Below are 25,000 nucleotides of genomic sequence, written 5' to 3'. Positions count from 1 at the left end.
GAGCTAAAATTATTTACTGATTAATTTTTGTCATTTTTTGTCGGACATTTTGCCGGTCATTCATGATGCAAAACGGCCAATGTCCGGCCACAGCCGGCTAACGTGAACCCTGACTGGAGCACTTGGATACTTTTTAGTTATTTTATTGTGGTGCAAACATAAAGACTGACGCAGTGCAAACTCTGCTGATGAAGGTCTTGTATCGAAACGTCCATAAAAGCAAAAACAGCGAAATGGTCAGTGTGCGGGAGTTTTTTCAAGTTGTCTGCTGAGTGACCCATGGGCCATCTCTGAGCTGAGGTGTGCGAAAAATATCCAAGTTTAACAAACAAAAACTGAACAGCAGAGTGGGATCGGGGCCCTCCTTTACTTTGATGTGTAAATACAATAGTCACAAACCTCTATTTAATGCATGCTTAATGTGGCCTATCAAACTAGCGCCACCCACTGGACGGCAATTTTTTTGCCTGCGACTGGTCTAGCCTCGCATCGTCGGAGTGGTCTGCCAGATTGCCCTGGATCTGGCAAACCAATCACAACGCAGAGATTTGTTTTGAATCAAAGCGGACAGGGTTTTGAGGGAGTGACGATGCTCGCGACGCGGGGGAAATAACATGAATAACGCACAATAACGTAAAGTATTGAACAGCTCTCGTTTGACTCAACTTTCGAATCAGTTATGGAAGAATTAGAAGGACTTTTTTGCCGTTTTACCGAAAGGCTATAAAACGTGGATCCACATTCTTTGATGGTAGTAATTGTCAGTTGCGCTGATTGGTCAGAGCGTTGGACTATAGGCACAGACACGGTTTGAAAGACATGGGTTGCTCTCTCATCAACAGTCTTCGGATATATCGCTCATCAGGGCCAGACTAAATTAAACATCCAATCTCACATTTAGTCTGGTTTATCAGGCTACGCTTAATGTGTGTTATTGTTTACACTCTGTGGTAAATAGTCTTGTAAACTTGTGGTGCAATACTGCCGCCCTGCAGGCCAAACACCACAGTGACCCCGACATCATCCGCCAGCGGGCCGTCTACCACCTGGCCACGCGCCTGATCCAGACTGCTCGCAACTCCCAGCTGAACCCCGACAGCCTGAGGCTCTACGTCCAGGGCCTGAAGAAGCAGTATGAGGACGAGCTGAACGTGGCCGTAGAGGAATGAAGCTGAGAGAGGACAAGCTGAACGTGGCCGTAGAGGAATGAAGCCGAGAGAGGACGAGCTGAACGTGGCCATAGAGCAAGAAAGCTGAGAAAGGGTTAAACACGCTGTAAAAGAGTGAAGCTGACATAGGGCCTGGAGAATAAGTATGAAGATGTTATAAATGTGCTGGAGAGGAGTGAAGCTGACAGGGCTAAACGTCTTGGAAAAGAGTGAAGCTGACATAGGGCCTTATAAACGTTATAACGTGCTGTAGAGGAATGAGGGGACGTGTGTTGGAAAAGAGTGAAGGTGACAGGGCCTGGAGAATAACTGTAAATACTGTATGTCATTATAAATGTGGCCATAGAGAAGTGAAGCTTCTTCATGGGCCTGAAGAATAAATCTGAAGATGTTATAAACGTGCTGGAGAGGAGTGAAGGGGACATAGGGCCTGAAGAAGAACTGTAAATATGTTATTATAAATGTGGCCGTAGAGGAGTGATGCTGACATAGGGCCTGAGGAAGAACTGTAAATATGTTATTATAAATGTGGCCGTAGAGGAGTGAAGGGGACATAGGGCCTGAAGAAGAACTGTAAATATGTTATTATAAATGTGGCCGTAGAGGAGTGAAGGGGACATAGGGCCTGAAGAAGAACTGTAAATATGTTATTATAAATGTGGCCGTAGAGGAGTGAAGCTGACATAGGGCCTGAGGAAGAACTGTAAATATGTTATTATAAATGTGGCCGTAGAGGAGTGAAGGGGACATAGGGCCTGAAGAAGAACTGTAAATATGTTATTATAAATGTGGCCGTAGAGGAGTGAAGGGGACATAGGGCCTGAAGAAGAACTGTAAATATGTTATTATAAATGTGGCCGTAGAGGAGTGAAGAGCCTGAAGATTAAGTATGAGGATGAACGGTAACACTTTACTTGACGCCGATGTCATAAGCATGTCATTACAGTGTCATAATAGTGTCATAATAGTGTTATGCACGTGTCATAAATATTATGTCCTTGTCATAAACATTTTATGACTGTTGGCTTTAAGTGACATTTGGTTATGGCAAAGACAACCCATGCCATAACCGAATGTCACTTAAGGCCAACAGTCATAAAATGTTTATGACATGGACATAATGTTTATAACTTATCTATGACTGTGTCATGACACTATTATGACACTGTAATGACATGCTTATGACATCAGCGTCAAGTAAAGACGCTGAGCTTAACATGGCTAAAGACAAGTGAAGCTGACATAGGGTTAAACGTGCTGTAGAGGAATGAAGCTGACAGAGGGTATGAAGAAGCAGTATGAAGATGAAGTAAACGGGCTGTAAAGGACTGAAGCTGAGACAGGCTGAGGCTGAGGATTAACTAAACATGAAGGGCCTGACTAAACGAGATAAATGTGCTGTAAAGGAATGAAGCTGACACAGTGGCCAGGCTAAACATGTTGCAGAGGACTGAAGTTGACATACTGTAGGGCTGAACATGGCTGTAGACGAGTGAAGAACCTGAAGAATAGGTTTGAAAGTGAACTAAACATGGCCGTAGACAAGTGAAGCTGACAAGGGCCTGAATAACAGGCTTGTACGAAATTCCAAATTGAAAGAATTTCAATTCAAAGTAATGCCATAATACGAACACTAGGTGGTGGTGTTCTATGTACTTTCAATGAGTGGTGTAGATTAAATTAAAAGAAATTCAAGGTAATGACACCACCTAGTGTTCGTATTATGGCATTACTTTGAATTGAAATGCATTACATTCGGAATTTCGTACAAGCCTGCTGAATAATAAGTATAAAGGTGTTATCAATTTGACTGAATGAAGCTGAGACAGAGCTTGAGGAAGCAGTGTGAGCCAAGATAAACTAAAGAGTAGAGAAGTGATGCCGACAGAGAGAGAGAGATAGCCAGAGACTTTGCTTGTGAAAACACTGCTGACAAAATATTGTGCTCATACTTGTTATTGTTTATTGGCCTTTCTCTTTGTTACTCCTGTTTGCTATTTAAGTGTGAGGATGAGCTAAATGTATCCATAGAGACTGTATGTGCAGGGCTTGAGGAAGCAGTGTGAGCACCAGAGACATTTTTTTTTTTTTACTCCTATTTGTTATATAAGTAAAACTAAAGTTATTGTCATTCAGAGAGTTGTTTATTAACATTAACTGTGTCATTTGGTTTTGTGATAATATAATAAATCACTCTTAGTGATCTTAACATTATTTTTGATTATTTTATCGACAATTAAACTGGATGTCATTGCACTACTGAACAAACTTCCCTTCTGATGGTTATAGATTATATTCATGTTATCTTGGTGTGATGATGCTGCAGGAGAAGGGGTGTCTTTCCCATAACATTTATTTCACCTTTAATCGCAATGGCCAGAATTTGTGTTTAATCTTTCCCTCTGCTGCTTATAATATAACATTTAAAACTAAGCGTGCAGGGAAGACCTTTACCAGATTTAATTGAATTGAGGCAATTATAGGTCTTTAGTGAAAGCTCCAACTCCCATTGTCATTGAGACACAGCACTCCAAAGCACACAAGTGAACACTGCACACAACGAAATTGCATGTATGCCTCACCCGTGCAAGGGGGCAGCCCTCAGTGGCGCCCCATGGGGAGCAGTGCGGTGGGACAGTACCATGCTCAGGGTACCTCAGTCATGGAGGAGGATGGGGGAGAGCACTGGTTGATTACTCCCCCCACCAACTTGGCAGGTGGGGAGTCCAACCGGCAACCTCTGGGATGCAAGTCTGACGCCCTAACCGCTCACCCATGACTGCCCCTTTATTCTTTTCCTAGACTGTTTCTGTGCTATTGTCTGACATGGGGCATGTGTGTCCTATGCCAGCAATTACGGTAGTCCAGAAGTGCACACCTAAGAAAGGAGTTTTATGAATCAGACTCAGTAGAGATAAGTAAGGATTCATTCATGTTTTTTTTTAATATTCTCATTAGTACTTCAGATATCAACAATTATGCATCAGAGAGGGCAGTCGGCTACTGTGTTGGGCAGACCATGACTTACACTTTTATAGTACAAAAATTGATCTGATCTTTTCCCCCTCAGGTCATGGATGAGGGCCAATAATATGTCACCAAATAAATAATTAGATCATGATAGAGCGGAGAGACTGTGCCTTTTAGAGCGCGTCTCCTCATCGCGAGAGCCAGCTACCGTATTCCTTCCGATGGTGTCACAGCCTTGCTGGATCTAGACTAGACTACCCAGCCTTTACATTGTGCGCTCGCGCTGCCTCCCTCCCTGTGTCCTGAGCTGAGGAGCGACTACGCTACGGACGGACGGCGCACAGCCTGCGACCACGACCAGACGACGCGACACGACGCACCTGACTGTCTCTCTGGACGGACATATGTGCCCCGACAGCAGGGAAGGAATCACCGTTCCCAAGTCATCGCAGTAGCCAAGATCGAATTCATATCAGCATTGCTAACAGCGGCTAAAATCATCACAGGTGCGCTTGACGTTTTCTATTTTCCCTGAGATATGGATGAATGTGTTCATTGGGCAAGCGGGTGCCGAACGGGGCTAGCTAGTTAGCTAGCCTGGGTTTTTGCGCATCAAGTAAGTCAGTGGCAGTCGGTAGAACTTGTAGGCCTGCCACTTGACCCTTGGGCAGGGCCCGACGTTTCGGTGTGTTTGAGAGGTGGGAAATTATGGGAGGCATGGGGATGGGCATCCACCGCGAGGCCCGCACTCAGACCAGAGCCCACGCCTCAGTATAATCTGACAGTCATTGTGGTACATACGATTAATGGCAGCTAACATTAGCCATCCTGTTACGTTGTTAGCGCATTGGTTCTTAGCTATTTAATGGTCGCACATAATAATCCGTAACACACAAATGTTTGGACGTCCATGTAATGAAGTCGTTTTTTAAAAAATCCATCCGTTTGAGCACGGCACCTGTCTCGACTGAGAGCCCGGTGTCGAGTTAGCCCCACATGGCTTCAGGCAGGGATGTCAGAGCAGAGGCAGAGACGCGCATGCCGGGTGCCAGGAAGCTAAGCTTGGCACAAGCCTTCAAGTTAGCTAGCAGTGCTGGTGGTTGTGCTCTCTAGACTAGAGAAGCGATTTGTTTTATTTGTTAGTAGGACCGTGTAGTACCTGGTACTGTTATAATGGCGGGCTTTAACGCGACTCAAGGCTGCGAAATAATTTACTTATTATTTATTTTCAACAATACCATAGAGGAGGCCAAATGTAACGCCAGGCCTTCGCGCGACACAATCAATCAACATTCAGGGAATTAGAAATGATCTTCCCAGTGATGGCTAAATGCAGGACGGTGTGGTTGTTTACAAATCGCAGCTGTGAGTAGTGTTATTAGCAATGGGAGAATTATGTCCTTTTGCCTTAGCTACTTGTGTGTCCCAGCCCAACCCAGGTGGAGGAAATGGGCTTTCCTGTAATGACTACAATGAGATCCTGAAACGGAGATAAGCTGTGCTGCTGAACTCCAGATGTCAAGTTTTCAATTGTGGGGTTGTTACACACATGTGGGGATTCCCTTGATGTAGTAGAGCTCTAGTCCTCGGCCTGTCGATTTCGAACTGAGGGGGGATCAAGGGTTTCTTCACTAGTGTGACATCCTGCTTGGGTCTTCGGTCAAATGCGTGTCCCTGCAATACATTATTTTCTGGGCTGACTGTCTCTTGAATATGGTTACAGCAAAAACAAACAAACAAAAAAAACCCTACGTGATTTAATTCTCAGCTCCACTGTCATATTAATGTAAAATCTGGTCCCATGCACTGTATAATTGATGGTGATACTTGCTCAAAGGTTTGAAGGTGTTGGTCTGTTGGTCACATGCGTGACATTACAGCCAGAAGGGTCCCGACTTGCGGGCGGGCGGGGTCGGAGTCTGGAGTGGTCCGCTCGCCCCCAGCGGCGTGGTCAGATTGTAGGCCTAGCTCTAGTTCTAGTTTCTAGTAGCCCATCAAATAGGGAGACCGATTTTCATTCACAAAATTATTTTTTACATGAAATCAGTTTGAATTGAGTGATGCTCAACGTAATAAAGTGCAGCTCTTTGCATACTTGAGAAAGCCACAATGGGGTTTTGGTTTTGGTTGTGCATCTTACTTATAGGCCTACTGTGTACCTCATACTGTGCTTTTTGTGCTCAGTTAATGTTCTGAGTGGTACAACAAGACTAATCATTGGTCCATACATTGTTGTGCCGCCATCTTCTTGATACTATTTGGTGTATAATGGGGCACAACTGTAATCGGTAAATGCTGTACCTGCTGGCAGGTTTGACTGAGCCGAGGACAAAATCATCTGAAAGGGCCACCCTCTCCTCAATACAATGTAATGGGGAGCCACTTCTGGGGCCCCTCTCTCCCTGGGCCCGGGACAACAGACCCGTTTGTCCCCCCCCGTCAGCTTCCCTGACTACGCCTCAAAGGGGGCGATACAGCCCCCCAGGGGGCGTCGGGGAGCCCTAGGGGGGCATTGAGAAGGATACAGACGAGAGGGGGCGATGCTTCGTCATTGGGGGCATTAGTCCGTTTCTTATTTTTAACACTAAGGGGGGTGTTGGCAAGCTTATGATGAGGTCAAGGGGCCGTTGGGAGGCTTAGGATGAGGTTCAGGGGGGCGTTTGTTCAAAAAAGGTTGAGAACCACTGGTATAGGAAGTGTACACTTGTAAAGGGCAGAGCTAGCAGATGCCGTTCAGTTGAGTGATCTACAACCTGCCTGATCGAGGTGATATAGGTTCACACAATAGGTGTACTGTAGAACTAGTCAAAACATGTGGCTGCCTGGTCTCTTGCTTGTCTTGCTAACCGAAAGAGAGATTACTTTTCTGTAAAACTGAAACTGGAACCATTTATGTAAACCAGGGGGTGGGGAACTGCTTTCATTCGAGGGGCCACTTCAAGTTTTATAAAGTCCTCAAAGGGCCGTACGTACCATGAACACACCATGATTTCCCCCCTGCGCTTTAGGACTATTTTGAAGGCGACCACCTTTTACATCAGGAACCACCTTCACGACACTGGGTCCCCTGAAAATATAACGTAATTAATTATATTGCAAACATAACTTCCAAGATTCCTTTACAAAACATGTCATATTTCATGTGACACTGCATAACATTAAAATTATATCGGGGGCCGGATAAGATTAACCTGGTTCTCACGATGGTTGTTACGCGTGCGAGCTCACAAAGTTTTACAAAGATGCATGAAGCACGAAGGGTCTGAGTGAGAGCCAGGCTAGGATAAGATGGCCTCAAGGGCCGCAACCGGCCCTCAAGACATGGGGTGTGCGACTTTGCGCCCTCCACTTGTGCTTGTGGCCTTTCCGCCTAGCCAAAATCATTTTTGGAGGACTATTCTTCATTCACCAGTTTGCAAATGAGAAAATGACTTTACATTACATTACATTGCACTTAGCTGACGCTTTAATTTATTCAAAGCAACTTACAACTATTATTTTTCAGGGTATTGGTTACAGTCCCTGGAGCAATGTGGGGTTAGGTGCCTTGCTCAAGGGCACTTCAGCCATGGAAGGAGATGTAGGGAGAGGTCAGGGGGGATTCGAACCTACAACCCCTAGATTGAAAGACCAACTCTCTAACCACTAGGCCACACGGCCACTAGGCCACAGTCATGACTTTACAATTGAGCTTTTGCGAGATATTGAAATATAAGCCTGTTGTTGTCAGTGATGTCATCATGGCATATTATTACTACCTGGTATGAGGCCACAAGCACAAGTGGAGGACTCATATTGGAACGCACCCATAGGTCCCCCACCCCTGTGCTAATCGAATGAGATGAGATAACATTTCTGTAAAACTAAAACTGGAACCATTTATGTAAACAGATGTGACAGCAAGTAGTAATTATAATAATTATAAGAGTATTATAAGAGTAATTATAAGCAAGCTGCAACTCGTCAGTCAAGCACAGCACAGCACAGTACAGCACAGCACAGCTATACGGTAACATTGCACTATAGAATAGGGATGTCAACCATTAAGTTAATCAATTAATTTACTTTAGTCGATTTAAAACGTTAATTGATACAAAAAAAATGAAATTAATCGCCAACTCATCTGGTAAGAGCGAGGAGAGACCCAGGTGAAATGGGTGTGTGAAGAGGGGTGTTGCCAGATGTGTCTGACCAAATCCTGCCCAAAAGGTTCTCAAAAAACGCCAAAATGCGCTAAATTCCGCCCAAATTCAACAAATTACATTGACTTCTATGGGCCCAAAATGGCTGAAAAAAACGCCAAATGGCCAATTTTTTCCTGTTATACCCGCTGATGGTCATCCCAAGTAGCCCAATTGGGCGGCACCCACCCAATCTGGCAACACTGGTGAAGAGGGGTGTGAGAGTGGGAACATTTCAGACACTTTTGGATTAAAGAATATGAATAATGTATTGCGTGGCTATACCTTTTTTTTAAAATAAATAAATTATTTTTTTTATTATTATTCCTACACAAGGAAGTGGGCCCATTGAGTTAAATAGCTCTTCTGCCAGGGAGTTTTAGCCAAGAAGGCGGCTTAAAAAGTTACGTTGCAATTAAAAAACACACAAGAGACAAGACAAACCACGGCTGCTTCACCTCTGAACAGAAATAAACATTGCACAATAGAAGCGTGGCAGACAGACAATGCTACTAGCTCTCCTCCCCTTCCTAGTTCCTGCAGACACACAGCCCTTTGTAGGCGTGGAGACGAAGTCCATGTTTAACAGGCTGTCCTTAGACAGTATTTGTGGCTGGTTGCTAAATAACCATAATAACGAGGCCAGACAGGGCCACTGTTTACTCTATAGAAAATATTATACAGCGACTGGGTGGGGCATTTGGGTGGATGAGGGCGTCAGGGACAATGAAATTCTAGGTTGTTTCGTCCGGAGGTGGTATTACGTGCCTACGTCACAATAGCGACGCATGTCCTTGTTGCAGACGACGTTCGTCGCCATGACGACTGTCCATACGGACGGCCCTAACCTTAACCCTAACCCTAACCCTAAACCTAACCCTAAATCGCTTGTTTGAAACTGGTGAGTCCCAGTGCAGTGCCCACTGCAGTTTGCCAACGAGGACGCGCATCACTAGTGACGTAGGCACATCCGGACGAAGTACCCTAGTTTTTATCAGTCCCGAGGGCTTCAGATAAGGCTGGACTGACTCCATAGAATATAATGCAAAATAAAATAATTGAAGGTGCACTGTATAGAATGTGGCTAGAATGGGTACTGCAACTATGCTGCTCATTGCAACTGTGCTGCCTATTACCAAATTTGATCTTTCCATGAATATTTACTAGATAACAAACCAATATTTACTAGCATAACCAAAGTACTGTAAGTTTTGGAGCTAAAAATGTCTATTTCTGGAAATTCAAAATGGCGGACAATGGAGAAGATCCCCCTTTTCGTGTATGAAAATTGCAATTTTCCCAGTCATAATGAATACTTAGAATTTGATAGTGGTGGTAAGTATTTGCTTAAAAAGCAACACTTGTGAATGGGCAGCATGAATTCTGGAAATGAACTACTAAAAATATTACACAGTGCACCTTTAAAAACATTTGTTTTGGCCCTGCCGTTGCTCTGGCAGTGTGATGCTGGGCTGCTGTGCCGGTGATTCGGGTTCGATCCCGACCCGGGTCTTTTGCCGAGCCTTCCTGCCGTTTATCTCTCCCCACTCGTTTCCTGTCAAATCTCTCGCTGTCCTGTCAAAAAATAATGAATAAAAGACCAAAAATAATTGTTTTCATATGAAGTTAGTTAAACACAGTTGCAGGAGATGAACATTTTTTTTGCGTTCAATTTGTAAATCTGTATCCCTTTGAGTGAAGTGACCTGACTTCACCTTGAAACGCGAGCGTGCTCAGTCACACACGCACACGCACACGCACGCACACACACAAACATACACGCACACACACAAACATACACGCACACACACACAAACATACACGTACACACGCATACACGTACACACGCATACACGTACACGCACACACACAGACACACACACACACACACACACACACACACACACACACACACACACACACACACACACACACACACACACACACACACACACAGACAGGGTCTTGGCTTGAATGCTGCTCATTAACAGAGTGGTGCGAGCCAAAGCACGGCCAGCAGGGACGGTCACAGCACATCACAACAGTACCCAGCCAGTCATCTATGAAGCCAGCCAGACATAACTGCGTCCATTGTCTCCAGGCCCGGCTGCCTCAGGGGCCGGTTCACACCCGGGCATCTGTGACTGACTGGTGTAATCACTGACTTATATATGGTGTAATCCTAGTCCAGTGATTCAACAACTTTTTCAGACCAAGGACCACTTGGCCCCCCAAAAAATGTTCAGGGGACCACCTGTCAACTGAATTGACAATTGGCTGGTGCTAATTTGACACTGTTAACTTTTATACAGATCCCTTCCTTGTTATTCACATTGCAAGCCTGTCTTATTGTGTTGAAAATATGACTTCAGCTATGTTCAGTTTGTTTGACAGGTGGTCCCTGAACAGTTTTGGGGGGGCAAAGTGGTTTGAGAATCAATATCCATATCAGACTAGGACAGTGATTCTCAAAGTGTGGTCCGGGGACCACTGGTGGTCTACGACAGACCTGAGGTGTACAGTGACAGGATTTCTACTGTTCCAAGACAAGCTAGCTGTAGGCTGTAATTGTTACATTATTACAAAGCTAAACATAGCTGAAGTCATATTTTCACTGAAATAAGACAGGCTTGCAGATATGAATTAAATGCATGTGATCTGCATTGAAATGAACAGTGTCAAATTGGCACCCGTCAACTGTCAGTTCAGTTGACAAGTGGTCCCTGAACATTTTTTTGGGCGGACAAACTGGTCCTCCTCGCCTTGTTCTGAAAAAGTTTGAGAAACACTGGACAATAAATGTTAATACATGGGACTTACTTAAACTCCATTTCAGAACATTTTTCAATGTCATATCTTCAAATCTTGAGTGCTGCAAGTACCTATTAAAGGAGCAATTCTGTCAATTTCAATATACTGTTGTACTGTTGTCACGCTACCCTTGACTTGTCAGTACCCGGTGATGCTGCATTTTTTTGGCTCAGCCCTTTCCGAGATTTGAGCTGTTCTAATGGGGCAGCGTTTGTTTACATTTTTTTTTTAATTGACATAGGCCTACTCCAAATATTTTCCCAAAAGGTACCGCTGTTTGCTAGTTGTCTGCTGATGTTGTATAACCTTTCGGATGTTTTTGGGAATAAATAAAAATGTTTTTTTGAAATGTAAACAAAGCGCTGCCCCCATTACAATGACCAAGATATCGGAAAACTCAGGTACTGACAAGTCCAGGGTAGTGTGAGCATTACAACTGCATGTTGAATTTGACTGAACTGGTCCGTTAATCATGAGTGGTGGTTAACCTGCAGCGCCACTTTTAAAGCCGTGCAGGCCTCCTTATCGGCTTAGTCTGGTCTCTAGTAGCTATGGAGATTACCTGTCTGTCTGATCAGACCGCCGCACTCGCACAGCAGCTACGTACGGCCGGCGGGAGACGTGCGGCTTTCACTCGGCCCCAGAACTCCCATAGAGATTAGTGGTTTGTTTTTGTTTTGGGATCTAATTTTATGTATTTACTAGTGACTTATTTTTAGGGGCACGTAGTCGCTTTAGGTGCGTCTACTGTGCTCAGGTGTGTTGCTTCAGGTGTGTGTCTGCTGTGGCCATGTGTGTTGCTGCAGGTGTGTGTGTGTGTGTCTGCTGTGGCCATGTGTGTTGCTGCAGGTGTGTGTGCCTGCTGTGGGTGTGTCGCTTCAGGTGTGCCTGCTCTGGCATGGGTCAACAGTAGGCTACTACTCACTCACCCACAGACATGGGGCATTGCCTGGAAGGGTGGGGCTTGGCAGAGTAACTGCTATATCTCGGAATAACTGCTCATATTACCTTTACTTTTGTTTGCATCTGTGGACTGCTTCCAAACAACACATCACTGTGTTAAAGGGGAATTTCGGCCAGTTTGGATGCATATCCCATCTTGGGTGGACCAAGGGAAAAGGATGCAAGGGAAAACCGCGAGAAATTTTCATGCGTGCTGCGCAAAGTTGTTCAATTGCGGCGTTTTCGGTTAAAGCCTGACCCGTCGGGCAGACTTTTGACCTGTTTTAAAGCCCTTAGCTTGTATTAAAACACTTTTGAACGCTTTGGCCGTGGTGTGTGTCATTACAAGTAAATCTGGTGGTTTACAGTACCATTAGCTGGCACAGGAACGATACAATCGGAGTTTTGAAAAGTGGCGCACCTACCTCTCTCAGCTTCCGCCGTACACCTACGTCCGCAAAATGGTTCGCCGAAGTGATACTTCATAGTAATCCATTTCATTTTTGTCCACCAAAGACGAGCCAAAGGAACCTAATTCACGCATTTCCATGTCCTGTGTTGTTGTTTTCTCGCAGATTGATTTCTCACTAGTGAAGCGCAGTTTTGTGACGTCACGTTGTCACATGACTCCTGGAAGGAGCGCACATTCGCTCATCCAGTTATTATACAGAAGCGAGAGACAAGAGGCGCTTTCGTAATATGACAATAAAGCACTACTACTACTACTGCTACTACTATATCGCAGAGTCACTGCTAAATCGAGAACTGGACACAGGTGTGTGCTACTATATGCCTCTGTCATTTACGCAGTAACTTCTTTTCAAAGCTCAATGCTTGTTCCTACATGGCAACACTCTCTTTTAGTAGTAGTAGTAGAGAAGAGATTATTAATTAGGAAACTAATTAAATTATTTTTTATTTTTTACTTGCTTTTGACACTTCTCCATGGTGATGTTGAAAAGTTATTACAAACTAAATAGAAAAGAAAACAAAAGATGTTTGTAGCAAATACGATATAAAATTTAAAGCCTAAAATCTCATACAAGCACAGGTGTTTATTTCTTTAAAGGTTTTCTTCACTAAACAGGCTGTCATGATGCCAGAGAAGTGTCTCTCCCAGTAGAATTGGTGGTGCCCAATATGCTATCTAGCTTCAGCAGACTTGGTGGTGTCCAATATGCCACCTAGCTTCAGCAGACTTGGTGGTGTCCAATATGCCACCTAGCTTCAGCAGACTCGGTGGTGTCCAATATGCCACCTAGCTTCAGCGTGTTTCTTATTTATGGCTGGCTAGATGGTGTGTCTGTCTGTTATAGTATGCAAATTAATGAAAATGTGTTACGGCCACAGACAGACAGACAGACTGCCGTGGAGCCCCATCATGCCGCCTGATCTGGTCAGCATGCCTCCTGCTTTATCAACACAGGAGATAACACTGCTGGGTCAAAGACGTCTTTGTCATTCAGTGTTACGGACACCTTCCGCCGACTGTAACTGCAAAAAAACATGATTTTTAAATTGTTTCAAGTGAATGGATGACAGCCAAGGCTTTCATGAATTCCCTGTAACAATAAATAAATAAAAAGAGTCATGTTTTTTACAGTTACGGTGAGCAGAAGGCATCTGTTACACTTAATGACAATGCCATTTTGCACCTCTTTGACCCTGACTGCATAGTTTATGAGCTGGGAGCAGGCCCTCCACCGACAGGTGGGGTGGGGGGGGTGTCTTGTAAGGATAGACCGATATATATATAGGTCCCATATCGGGCCGATATTTGCATTTCGGTGTATCGATATCGGCCGATACGTGTGTGGTTTTGGCCGATACGCAATATTTATTATTTTATGTCATTCGGATTTTTTTAAAAAATTAATAATTTGGGTTTCACATCGGCCATTAAAAAAAACCTGTATCGGTCGACCCTTGGCCATTTTGTCCCAGGCACAAGAATGAGGGGACCCCCTGAATTAAGCTCTCATGAAGTTGGATTTAGGTATTTGTCCTGTGCCCAGTCAAAGCTGTCATTAAACCTTCTCAAATGTCTATACCGTAATTACAATATTGGATGTTTGAACGTTTTAAGCTTAATGCAGTGATAACAAAAAGTAAGTAACATACCCTGTTTTCTCCATTCCCTCTCCGCTCCATCTCTCTTTTCCTGTCTCCTCTCCACTACTCTCCTCCCTCCCCGCCCCCTTCTTCTCCTCTCCCCTCTCCTCTCCCTCTCTCCTCTCCCTCTCTCCTTTCTCCTCTCATCTCTCCTCTTATCTTCTCTTCTCCCCTGTCTCCCTCTCCTCTCCTCTCCTCTCCCCTGTCCTCTCTCCTCTCCACTCTCTCCTCTCTCCTCTCTCCTCTCTCCTCCCCTCTCTCCTCTCCTCCTTTCCCCTCTCCCCTCCTGTCCCCTCTCCTGTCCTTTCCCCTCTCTCCTCTCCTCTCCTGTCCTGTCCTGTCCCCCCTCTCCTCTCCTCTCTCCTCTCTCCTCTCTCCTTCCCTGTCTCCTCTACCCCTCCCCTCTCCCCTGTCTCCCCCTCCTCTCCTCTCCTTTCTCCTCTCTCCTCCTCCCCTCCTCTCTCCCCCTCTCCTCTCCTCCTCTCCCCTCTCCCCGTCTCCTCTCCTCCTCCCTCTCCCCCGTCTCCTCTCCTCCTCCCATTTCCTCTCCTCTCCTCTCCTCTCCTCTCCTCTCCCCTATCCTCCTCTCCTCTCCTCCTCTCCTCTCCTCTCCTCTCCTCTGCGCTGTCTCCTCTTGTCTTCTCTCCTCTCCCTCTTCCTCCCCCTCTCCCCTGTCTCCTCTCCCTCTCCCCTGTCTCCTCTCTTCTCCTCTCCCCTGTCTCCTCTCCTCTCCTCTCTTCTCCTCTCCCCTGTCTCCTCTCCTCTCCTCCCCTGTCTCAATACATACTCTTGCCTGACACTTTTATATCCAAAGCGACTTAGTTATTTACAGGGTACAGGTCTCTTGCTCCTGGGCACTTCAGCTATGGATGGAGGTGTAGGGATGGGATGGGATGGATAAGGGTGGGATTTGAACTTGCAACCCCCTGATTTTAAGTCCACCTCCCTAGAAACTCCCGCACACTGACCATTTCGCTGTTCTTTCTTTAATAAACGACGTTTCGGTACTAGACCTTCATCAGGCAAATGAAGATTGGCAAATGAAGATTGCCTGATGAAGGTCTAGTACCGAAACGTCGTTTATTAAAGAAAGAACAGCGAAATGGTCAGTGTGCGGGAGTTTCTTTAAGTTGTTGCTGAGTGACCCATGGTGCCATCTTCGACGCACCTGCCAGCTGAGGTGTGCGAAAAAAGTCGAAGTTTAAAGTCCACCTCCCTAACCACTTGGCCATGGCTGCTGTCTCCTCTCCTCCCCTCTCCCCTGTCTCCTCTCCTCCTCCCCTCTCCCCTGTCTCCTCTCCTCCTCCCCTCTCCTCCTCTCTCCTCTCCTCTCCTCGGTTAAACGGATATTGGTTAACATCCTCTCCTCCCCTCTCTCCAGGATGGCGGTGGAGCTGTATGACTCCCAGTGCCTGCTCATCCTCCTCTGTCTCTGTTCTCCTCCCCTCTCTCTAGGATGGCGGTGGAGCTGTATGACTCCCAGTACCTCCTCATCCTGGCCCCGTCGCTGGTGGTGGCTCTCATCTTCCTCTTCTTCTGGCTCTTCATGAAGGAGACCTCCTACGACGAGGTGCTCGCGCGACACAAGACACAGGTGAGTTAGCGAGCACAGCATGTGTGTATGTTTTGTGTGTTAGTGAGTGAGTATGTGTGTGTGTGGAGACGTCCTACAATGAGGTGCTGGCACACCACTAGACACAGATGTGTTAAGGTGCCGGTATGCTTGCTGCAAGATACGCGAGCGCGTGCACGATTCGTTCATGAACGCGTTAACATGCGTATTTAATTTCGCGCGCGTTGGACACGGCAGCCAAATGCGTGCGTCAGGTGCAATAGGCTATCTTCAAACTCGCTGGGGGTGATCGTAAGATAGACTGCGCAGTTCCACGCGTGTGCTTGATATGAAAACGACAATGGCAGCAACTTTTAAGAGCGTCTCATTGAGTTTGTCCGCCAGTATTTTGCGTCTTGGTCAACTGCTTTTGAAGCAAGCATGTGATGCCGGTTGCTCGCGGTGACGCGCGTAATTTACAGCTCGCAGCAAGCATACCGGCACCTTTAGTGTGTGTGTTTGTGTGTGTCTGTATATAATGTGTGCATGCGTGTGTGTGTGTGTGTGTGTGTGTGTGTGTGTGTGTGTGTGTGTGTGTGTGTGTGTGTGTGTGTGTGTGTGTGTGTGTGTGTGTGTGTGTGTGTGTGTGTTAGCGTTAGCAAGTGCGTACGTGTGTGTGAAGGAAATGCCCTACGTCGAGTTGCTGGCGCAGAAAAAGACGCAGGTCTGTTAGCGAGCGTGTGCGTGTGAAGTCAACTGCTCATTGTGCTCAAGTGTGTGCTATAGATTTACCATAATTTGCGATAATGTGTATTATTAGGTCTTTGGGTTTTTCTGTATTTGTGTATTCAGTGTTTCCCCCAGAATGTTTGTTAGTCAAGGTGGTGAGGCGTTAAAAGGAGATATTTTTTTGCTAAACAACTTTAGAAATTACATTCACAACATGAAATAAACTACATAATATATCTTTTCAGGGGCCTAGTCAAGGTGGTCAGTGTTTCTCGTCAAGATGGCCGCCTTAGCAATAAAGTGCTGGGGGAAACCCTGACATTATCTATGTCAGCTGACCGACACCTTTTAAAGGGACACTGTGCAGTAAATGGTCAAAAAAGGTACTGCAACTATGCTGCTCATTGAAACTGGGCTGCCTATTGCCAAATTTGCATTTGCATTTGCATATTGCCAATCTTTACATGAAAGTTTACCAAGTAATAAACACATATTTTCTAGTATGGTCCAAGTACAGTCATTTTTGCAGCTAAAAATGGCTATTTTTTGGAAATTCATAATGGCGGACCATGGAGAAGATCCCCCTTTTCATGTATGAAAAGTGCAATTTTTCCAGTCATAATGAATACTTAGAATTTGATGGTGGTGGTAAGTAATCATGAAAAAGGTAACATTAGTGAATGGGCAGCATGAATTCTGGAAATAAACAACTAAAAATCTCACACAGTGTCCCTTTAATTTATTTCGTGAATAACACTCCACTAGGTCAAGTACCCCGCTGTGCGCACAGACGTCCGCAGCAGCAAGAAGAACGACAAGAAGAAGAACAAGAAGAAGGAGGGAGGAGGTGGTGGAGGTGGAGGAGGAGGTGGTGGTGGTGGAGGAGGAGATTCAGAGGAGGAGCTGAGGGATGCCGATACGCCTGAGGCCAGCGCCGTGTCCGAGGAGGAAGACGCCTCCGAGCCCGTGGCCGCGCCCGCTCCGCCATTGGTGGAAATGACCAACGTGCAGGCGGAGCCGACGGCTGGACTGAGGAAGAGGAGGGAGAGGAGGTAAATGCCGAAAGGAGAAAGATCCGCACACTGTCGCTATTCCTAAGTTATTACACACAACGTTTTGACCTGTATGGTCTTCGTCAGGTGTAGGTGACCTACCTAGAAGACCATGCCGCTCGAAATGTTGTGTGTAAAAAAAAACAGGAGCAGCAACAGCGTTAGGATGTTTCTTTGTTTATCACCACTTACCGTACTCTACGGCAGGGGTTCCCAATCTTTTTTTTTCAGGACCCACCCCCTTTTCCACCTAAAAATGTATTCACTACCCCCTCCTCCCCATATTCCAAATTCCAAACATTTTTCTGTCCCTTGTTATTGCTAAATTAGAATTTCACAGGAAATATAAATGTGCGTATCAATCGTTCAAGTCAACACTGAAACTTCTGGAATAGTTTCATATATTTTGAGAGTACTGCTCTGATGAGGGGATGCCTTCACTCTCATTGCGCTTGTGTAGAGTCTTCCTGGTTCATATGTATAGAGCAGGGGTCCCCAAACTTTTTTCTCTGGGGGCCACATCATCGTTCCTGACTGTGATCAGGGGCCGGGATCAATCATGTGGGCTGTATACTAGGCCACTGCCTGTTATAGCCATAATTTCTAGCACAAAATAGTTCATCATTACAAGTGATTTGCAAAAGAAGTTAGCACTTCACATGTTTTTCAATTTGAAATACCACTGGTATTACTTTTAATTTCTTATAACCTTTAAAAATAGCAAGGAAAGTTTAGAAAAATATGGTGATTGACAGTTTATAAATGATACAAGAAATGTTAGGCCTGTTTACATTACAGTGAGATGAGAAACTATCAAGACAAGAAACTTCTGGTGATTCACACTAGACAAAATATATTAATATATACGGGAATTCCTCCCACTTTGTTGATAAGCAAACAACCATAGCAAACCAAGGGAGGCAGGTTAACCATGCCGTTTGGGAAATGTTAATTGTTATGCTCTTGGTCAGACCAAGTCTCGAAGAGATTTGAACGTCGATGATAATCAGGCTAATTCTATTCTACTCTATTCTGGTTCATATGTATAGAGAATGAAAGGTATTCTACTCTATTCTATTCTACTCTATTCTATTCTACTCTATTCTATTCTACTCTATTCTATTTTACTCTATTGTATTCTATTCTACTCTATTCTATTCTACTCTATTCTATTCTACTCTGTTATATTCTACTCTATTCTATTCTGTTCTACTCTATTTTGGTTCATATGTATAGAGAATAAAAGGTATTCTATTCTACTCTATTCTCTTCCATTCTATTAGGCAGAAGGCCTCCGCCCCACCACCCGAGGACCAGGAGGTCAGCAACTCCAAGGCGCTCCCCGTAACCAAAATAGAACCCCCTCCACCAGTCGCTAAGCAGCAGGTGACCCCCCCTCAGCAGCAGCAGCAGCAGCAGCAGCAGCAGCAGCAGCAGCAGCAGAACCGCCCCCCCACCAAGGCAGAGAACAAGAAGAAGGCCAAGAAGATGAAAACCGAGGCGGGGCTGATCGGTAAGATGATGAAGCCAATTAGCCTTTCGCAAAACCCCTCCCACAAATGGCCGCCAACCAATCCGAGCTCAGCAACGGTAACTAAGGAGTGTAGAACTTGTCGAGGTCCGTCAAAAACCTGCGATTTTAGGGAGACATAAAACGTGTGCCTATGGCACCGCAGGCTAACTGCAATCGTCTTGTTTGCTAATATAGCCCACTTCCCCCTTGCATTTAGCTGGCAGAAAACGTACCCTAAACAAATAATCAATGCATCGCTCAGACTTAAGGACAATATTATATGACAGAGATGGGACCAAGTCACTAATTTGCAAGTCGCAAGTAAGTCTCAAGTCCTTCCAATCAAGTCCGAGTCAAGTCACAAGTTACGACACATTTGACCAAGTCAAGTCCAAGTCCAAGTCATGCCAAAGCCATGTCAAGTCAAGTCCAAGTCCAAGTCGTGCCAAAGCCAAGTCAAGTCCAAGTCCAAGTCTTATTTTTTCCAAGTCATTAACAAGTCACCTTGTATTCTATGTGCAATATTGACAATTACCTTTGGTCATAAATTCATTACCTCTCCACACTGCTTTGCATGTCCCCCTTCACCAGTCATGTCCCGAAAATCGACCATGGTATACTATGATTTCAGTTTTTTGAGCATGGTTCGGCATTGGTTTTTGGTTTTGACTAGGTTTAACTATAAATTGAACCATGGTTTTACTCTGAAAACTAACCATGGTTTTACCACGGTTTATAATTATTCATTAAATTACTTTTATCTTTTATCCAACGCATATATTGGTGACAGTCCTTTGAGCAATATGGGGTTAGGTGCCTTGCTCAAGGGCACTTCAGTCATGGATGGAGATGTAGGAAGAGGTGGGCTTAAGGGTGGGATTCAAACCAGCCCAACTCCCTAACCATTACAGCACGGCTGCAGACAAGCTTTCATGTTTGTTTGGGTGACCATGCAACCCACAATTGATCATATATATATTTTTAGCATGGTTTTTGACTATGGTTGAAGGTAAATCATTTATTTTTTCTTTCTTTCGTGCACTTTTTTCACACACAAAATGCAAAAAAATATATATTCATTGACTTGGAGCACAATTGCAAGTCATTGCAAGCTAAAACTGTCAAGTCGAGTCAAGTCTCAAGTCAATAGCGTACAAGTCGAGTCAAGTCACAAGTCACTCCTAATATTGGCAAGTCAAGTCTCAAGTCGAGTCATTTGTGACTCAAGTCACAAGTCAGTCCGAGTCACAAGTCACAAGTCCACATCTCTGTTATATGATATTATAGTATTGGATTCACGGCATTATGATTCAAATTTTATTGGCAAACTACTAGTTGCGTTGTTTAATGTGCGCCAAATGCACAGCCCACGGAGCAGCCCCCACCCTCTCCTTCCTGGTTTGTGTCTGTGTATGCGTCGAGTGTGACAGCAAAAAAAAAAAGTAACACTGAAAGCTGCGCTTGTTCCAACTTTGTTATGAAGATATTAACTGTCAACTAAAACCACTAAAGTGAACAGATGAGAGACGCCCAGTGTGACTGCCCAAGAGCTGCGCAGTGTTCCCAAAGCCCGTCTAAGGTCTTGGCGGACGGCTGCAATGTCCCAGTTTACACCAAGCACTATCAAAATGTCCTGGTTACAGACATTACATCGCCATCAAGTTGTTGTATTTCACAGTTGAATATGGCTTCTAGTTATCAGCGTGTGTAGGCCTATACAAGAAGTGTAGGCTACACACGTTTCCTATGAAACGCAGGCAAAACGTGTGCCTGGTTCTAAGTTTTTGACGGACGTAGCAACAATAACTAGGGGGGCGTGGCTTTTGCGAAAGGTGAATTGGAGATTGGAGCCAATTTTTGGTCCCCTAGGGAAATTCTTTCTCTGCACTTTATCCCATTTGGACTAGTGAATCACATTGAAGTACACACACTAGTCCATAGCAGTGGGCTACCTGCTGAGCGGCGCCCGGGGAGCAGTGTGGGGGTTAGGTACTTTGCTCAAGGGCACTTCAGCCGTGGTCAGGTCGGACATTGAACCGGGAACCCTTGGGTTGCCAACCTAGTGCTCTAACCACTGAGCCACGACTGCTTGCATGAGCAGTAGGGGTGTAAATCACAGCCTTCATGACCATACGATTCCATATCAATGTCTTACGGCAGTGATTCAATTATTTTCGATACGATACGATCAGATGCGATTCGATATTTTTTCTGAACTTTTTCACTTCTATAATGTTATGGGCATTGGGCAAGGGCCAGAGATTAGAGATGATTATTTTCGATACTTAAGAATGCCCCATGATGCGATACGATTCCATTGTATTGTCGGCCATAGGATCGGTACATATTACACCCCTAATGAGCGAAGGGCAAATGGGTCAAGTAGTAGCTTCAGCAGTAGCACACGTCAGGGTGGTACAACGACAGCTAAAGCCAGGTTGTACCACCTGACGTCTGAGCTATAGAAAAAGGTAATAAACTCATGTATATAGTATTTTGATAATATTGCTACTTAAAGTGATACTGTCCCATTTTTGGAAATAAGCTCATATTACACCTCCGCTTGAGTTAAATAATTGAGCTTTACCTCTCTGCTGTGCTTTCAATCGTTCTCTGAGTATTGCAGTGCAAATTTTACCTCCATGCTAGCATTAACATTGAGTCCTATGAGACCAGCTGGCGGCTAACTGGTCTCATAGGACTCAATGTTAACTGCTAGCTTGGAGGTAAAATTTGCACAGTCATACTCAGAGAACGGTTGAAAGTACAGGAGAAAGGTAAAACCCTATTATTTAACTCAAGGGAAGGTGTAATATGAGCTTATTTCCAAAGATGGGACAGTATCACTTTAAGCTTTGGAATTGCCCAGGCATGTGAGAGAGGTGAGTTTTTTTGGTTGGCATGGCAGCATAGTTTTCAGAAAAATGAGAAAAGGTCGCACCATGCATAGGTTTCTTTATTACACAGACGCGTTTTGTCGTTCTGCCTTCCTCAGTGTGCACTGAGGAAGGCAGAACGCCGAAACGCGTCTGTGTAATAAAGGATCCTATGCATGGTGCGACCCTTTCTCATTTTTCAGTTTTACAATATTTTGGTCAGCACCCTTAAAAGAAGAGAAAAACTGTTGGGTGACGCCTGCTCCAACCTTTATGAGCATAGTTTTCAGCATAGATAATCATATTTATTTAATTCTAAATATGTGCTTTACAAATGTGTTTGTGTGTTCTTTTCCCTAACAGAGGAGGCGATCATCGGCGACAATAAGCCCCAGGTGCAGAGCTCCCCGGTCATCAAGGAACCACCTGTAGCTGTGGTGGACGCTAAGCCCCAGGAGACGGCTGCCCCGCCCCTCAACAACAGCACCCCGCCCCCACCGGCCCCCGTCACCGCCCCGCCCCCTAGTGGCGGCAAACGCAAGGGCAACAAGAAGCAGAAGACAGAAGCAGGTACTGTACTTCATACCTTATCTATCAAACTAGGGATGCAAATTATCGATTAATTCATTAATCATTAGTTGATAGCCTTATCGATTGACTTACTATTAATTGATAAGCGGCGTTTTCCCCCCAAAATCTCAATGTTTCTCGAAAGAAGAAACACTAAATCTACAATTTTTAATTAAATATTGAGAAAAAATACCACATTTAAATTAAAGTCTATTTCAATAATTTAGTAATTAATTATAATTATTAATATTTCAATAATTTAATCCAAAGGTGATTTGAATATTTCCACTATTCACACACACTCTTCACATACCCATTTCACCCGGGTCTCTTGTTAGTTGAATTGTCGATTAATTGCAATTCATGTTTTTTAATCGATTAACGCATTGATAGATTAAAGTCGATTCATCGATTTATCGTTTTCATCCCTATATCAAACTACTTGAAATTAGGTTATTATATTATTATAATTAGTTCTCATATCCAAATATTCGAATGAGTTTTTATCTCCTTTACACCTGCGGTCTTGGCTTGCCCAACCTTGACTTGGCAGATGAGTTGATGTATGCATTTAGTGAATGTTAAGTTATTGTATTGTAATGACTACTTTGAATGTTAATAATTGCTAAATGTATTATTGTAAAGTTGTGAGTATTGTTATGAAAGGAAATGAATTGCATTTCTATTATTCATTATTGTTAACCTTCTTGCCTTCTTTAATCTCTCTCCTCTCTGCAGTGGTGGATAACGCTGTTGTTGCACCTGTGGCGGCTGTGCCTCCTGGAGACGCAGTAGCGTCTGACAACCACCAGGGCGGCTACAATGAGAACGCCCCCTCCCCCACATCAGGCTCCGGACGCGCCTCAAACAAACAGAGCAAGAAACAGAAGAATGAAACTGATCGAGGTGAGGGCTCTCGTTATACATTTCACGACATTATATGCAGTTGAAGGAGAGGATTGTGCACATCCCAGGGAGAGGTGCAGGACGAAGGGAAACTGTATTTTTCAGAGTGAGAAGTCCGCACACTTAGAATCCTTTTTGTTGTATTTTATTTTTTCATGGCAGGATAACCTTTCGACCTCAATAGTCTTCTTCAGATTCTCTACCTTAGAGAATACCTCTACCGTAGAGAATCTGAAGACTGTTGAGGTCGAAACGTTATCCTGCCATGAAAAAATAAAATAGAACAAAAAGGATTCTAAGTGTGCGGACAATATTACATTATATGACCTCACCTGGCCATTTACATTAGAAGTCCCCGCAAGTGCCAGGAGCATGTCCGATATCCAGAATGACTGGAGCGGCGATATTTGTGTCAGTGTTGGGTCAATTCGCCTTTGGCTAAGTCCTGCCCCGTTGGGTTACAGTTGCTAGGCCGAACAGATAAACATTCTATCCTCATGGTTTATGCGGTGACTGTAAGTAAATCACGGCAGTAGTTCACTCAGGGAAACTTAAGTAATATTACGGTAATATCTTACCCAGTCCGAAAACACAAGAAGACCGTCTGCATCACAATTTGCACTTCGAGTCAAATGTACAGTTGTGATATTGTGCTGCATTGCTAAAAATACAGGTTTTATTTTATTTTTTCTGTTTATGAACATAAATACATGCTGTTGTTGTTGTTGTGATATTGTGCTATGCAAATACATGTTGTTGTTGTTGTTGTGATATACATGTTGTTGTTGTGATATTGTGCTATATAAATACATGTTGTTGTTGTGATATTGTGCTATATAAATACATGTTGTTGTTGTTGTGATATTGTGATATAAATACATGTTGTTGTTGTGATTTTATGCTATATAAATACATGTTGTTGTTGTTGTGATATTATGCTATATAAATACATGTTGTTGTTGTTGTTGTTGTGATATTGTGGTTATAAATGCATGTTTTTGTTGTGATATTGTGTGATATAAATACTTGTTGTTGTTGTTGTTGTTGTTGTTGTTGCTGCAGAGAACTCTGAGATGAAGCTGAAGGAGCTGGTGTGTGGCCTGAGTGGGCTGGCCCTGTCGGAGCCGGAGATCATCAGCGTGGTGTCCCTGCTGCACGAGAAGAGCCCCGCGGCCCTCGAGGCATGGAGCAAGGTGAGGGAGGTAGGGAGGGAGGGAAGGAGGGTGTGTGTGTGTGTGTGAGTGTGTGAGTGTGTGTGTGTCTGGTCTCACTGCTTCAGGAGAAAAGCCCTGGAGTCCTGGAGCAAGGTGTGTGTGTGTGTGGCACTGTGTGCGTGTGTGTGTGGCACTGTGTGCGTGTGTGTGTGTGTGGCACTGTGTGCGTGTGTGTGTGTGTGGCACTGTGTGCGTGCGTGTGTGGCACTGTGTGCGTGTGTGTGTGAGAGAGAGAGATCAGTGTGGGCTTCCTGCTTCACGAAAAGTATGGGCAGTACTGTACATGATGGAGAGATCTTAATAAACTCAAACTAAAAATGTGCTTCTCATGATGTGCTTTTCTCCTCATTGTAGACTCTGAAGAGTGTCAGTAAGCAGCATGAGCCCTCTCTACAGCAGCAGC

General features: G+C 44.5%; 2 protein-coding genes across 3 annotated transcripts in view; both read left to right on the top strand.

Moving 5' to 3' along the window:
* msh4 (mutS homolog 4) overlaps positions 1-1,378 on the top strand; it is a 37,089-nt gene extending 35,711 nt beyond the window's left edge. The window contains exon 20 of the mRNA XM_063183994.1: positions 996-1,378. Coding sequence (XP_063040064.1) covers positions 996-1,169 — 174 coding nt within the window. The 3' untranslated portion in view covers positions 1,170-1,378. The remainder of the gene's footprint in view (positions 1-995) is intronic.
* Positions 1,379-4,334: 2,956 nt separating this feature from the next.
* ktn1 (kinectin 1) overlaps positions 4,335-25,000 on the top strand; it is a 73,005-nt gene continuing 52,339 nt past the window's right edge. Inside the window, exons 1-8 of one of the 2 annotated variants that reach the window (XM_063183420.1) lie at positions 4,335-4,645; positions 15,641-15,779; positions 17,232-17,518; positions 18,802-19,031; positions 22,271-22,477; positions 23,216-23,383; positions 24,446-24,576; positions 24,952-25,000. The exon at positions 24,952-25,000 is cut by the window's right edge and continues 77 nt beyond it. In XM_063183420.1, coding sequence (XP_063039490.1) covers positions 15,642-15,779; positions 17,232-17,518; positions 18,802-19,031; positions 22,271-22,477; positions 23,216-23,383; positions 24,446-24,576; positions 24,952-25,000 — 1,210 coding nt within the window. In that variant the 5' untranslated portion in view covers positions 4,335-4,645; position 15,641. The remainder of the gene's footprint in view (positions 4,646-15,640; positions 15,780-17,231; positions 17,519-18,801; positions 19,032-22,270; positions 22,478-23,215; positions 23,384-24,445; positions 24,577-24,951) is intronic. The other variant, XM_063183421.1, reaches the window with a different exon arrangement.

Source organism: Engraulis encrasicolus, chromosome 19 (genome assembly GCF_034702125.1).
Source record: "Engraulis encrasicolus isolate BLACKSEA-1 chromosome 19, IST_EnEncr_1.0, whole genome shotgun sequence".
In the NCBI taxonomy this organism is placed as follows: Eukaryota; Metazoa; Chordata; class Actinopteri; order Clupeiformes; family Engraulidae; genus Engraulis; species Engraulis encrasicolus.
The sequence above is the reverse complement of the archived record's forward strand: the minus strand, read 5'-3'. Positions and strand labels throughout refer to the sequence as shown.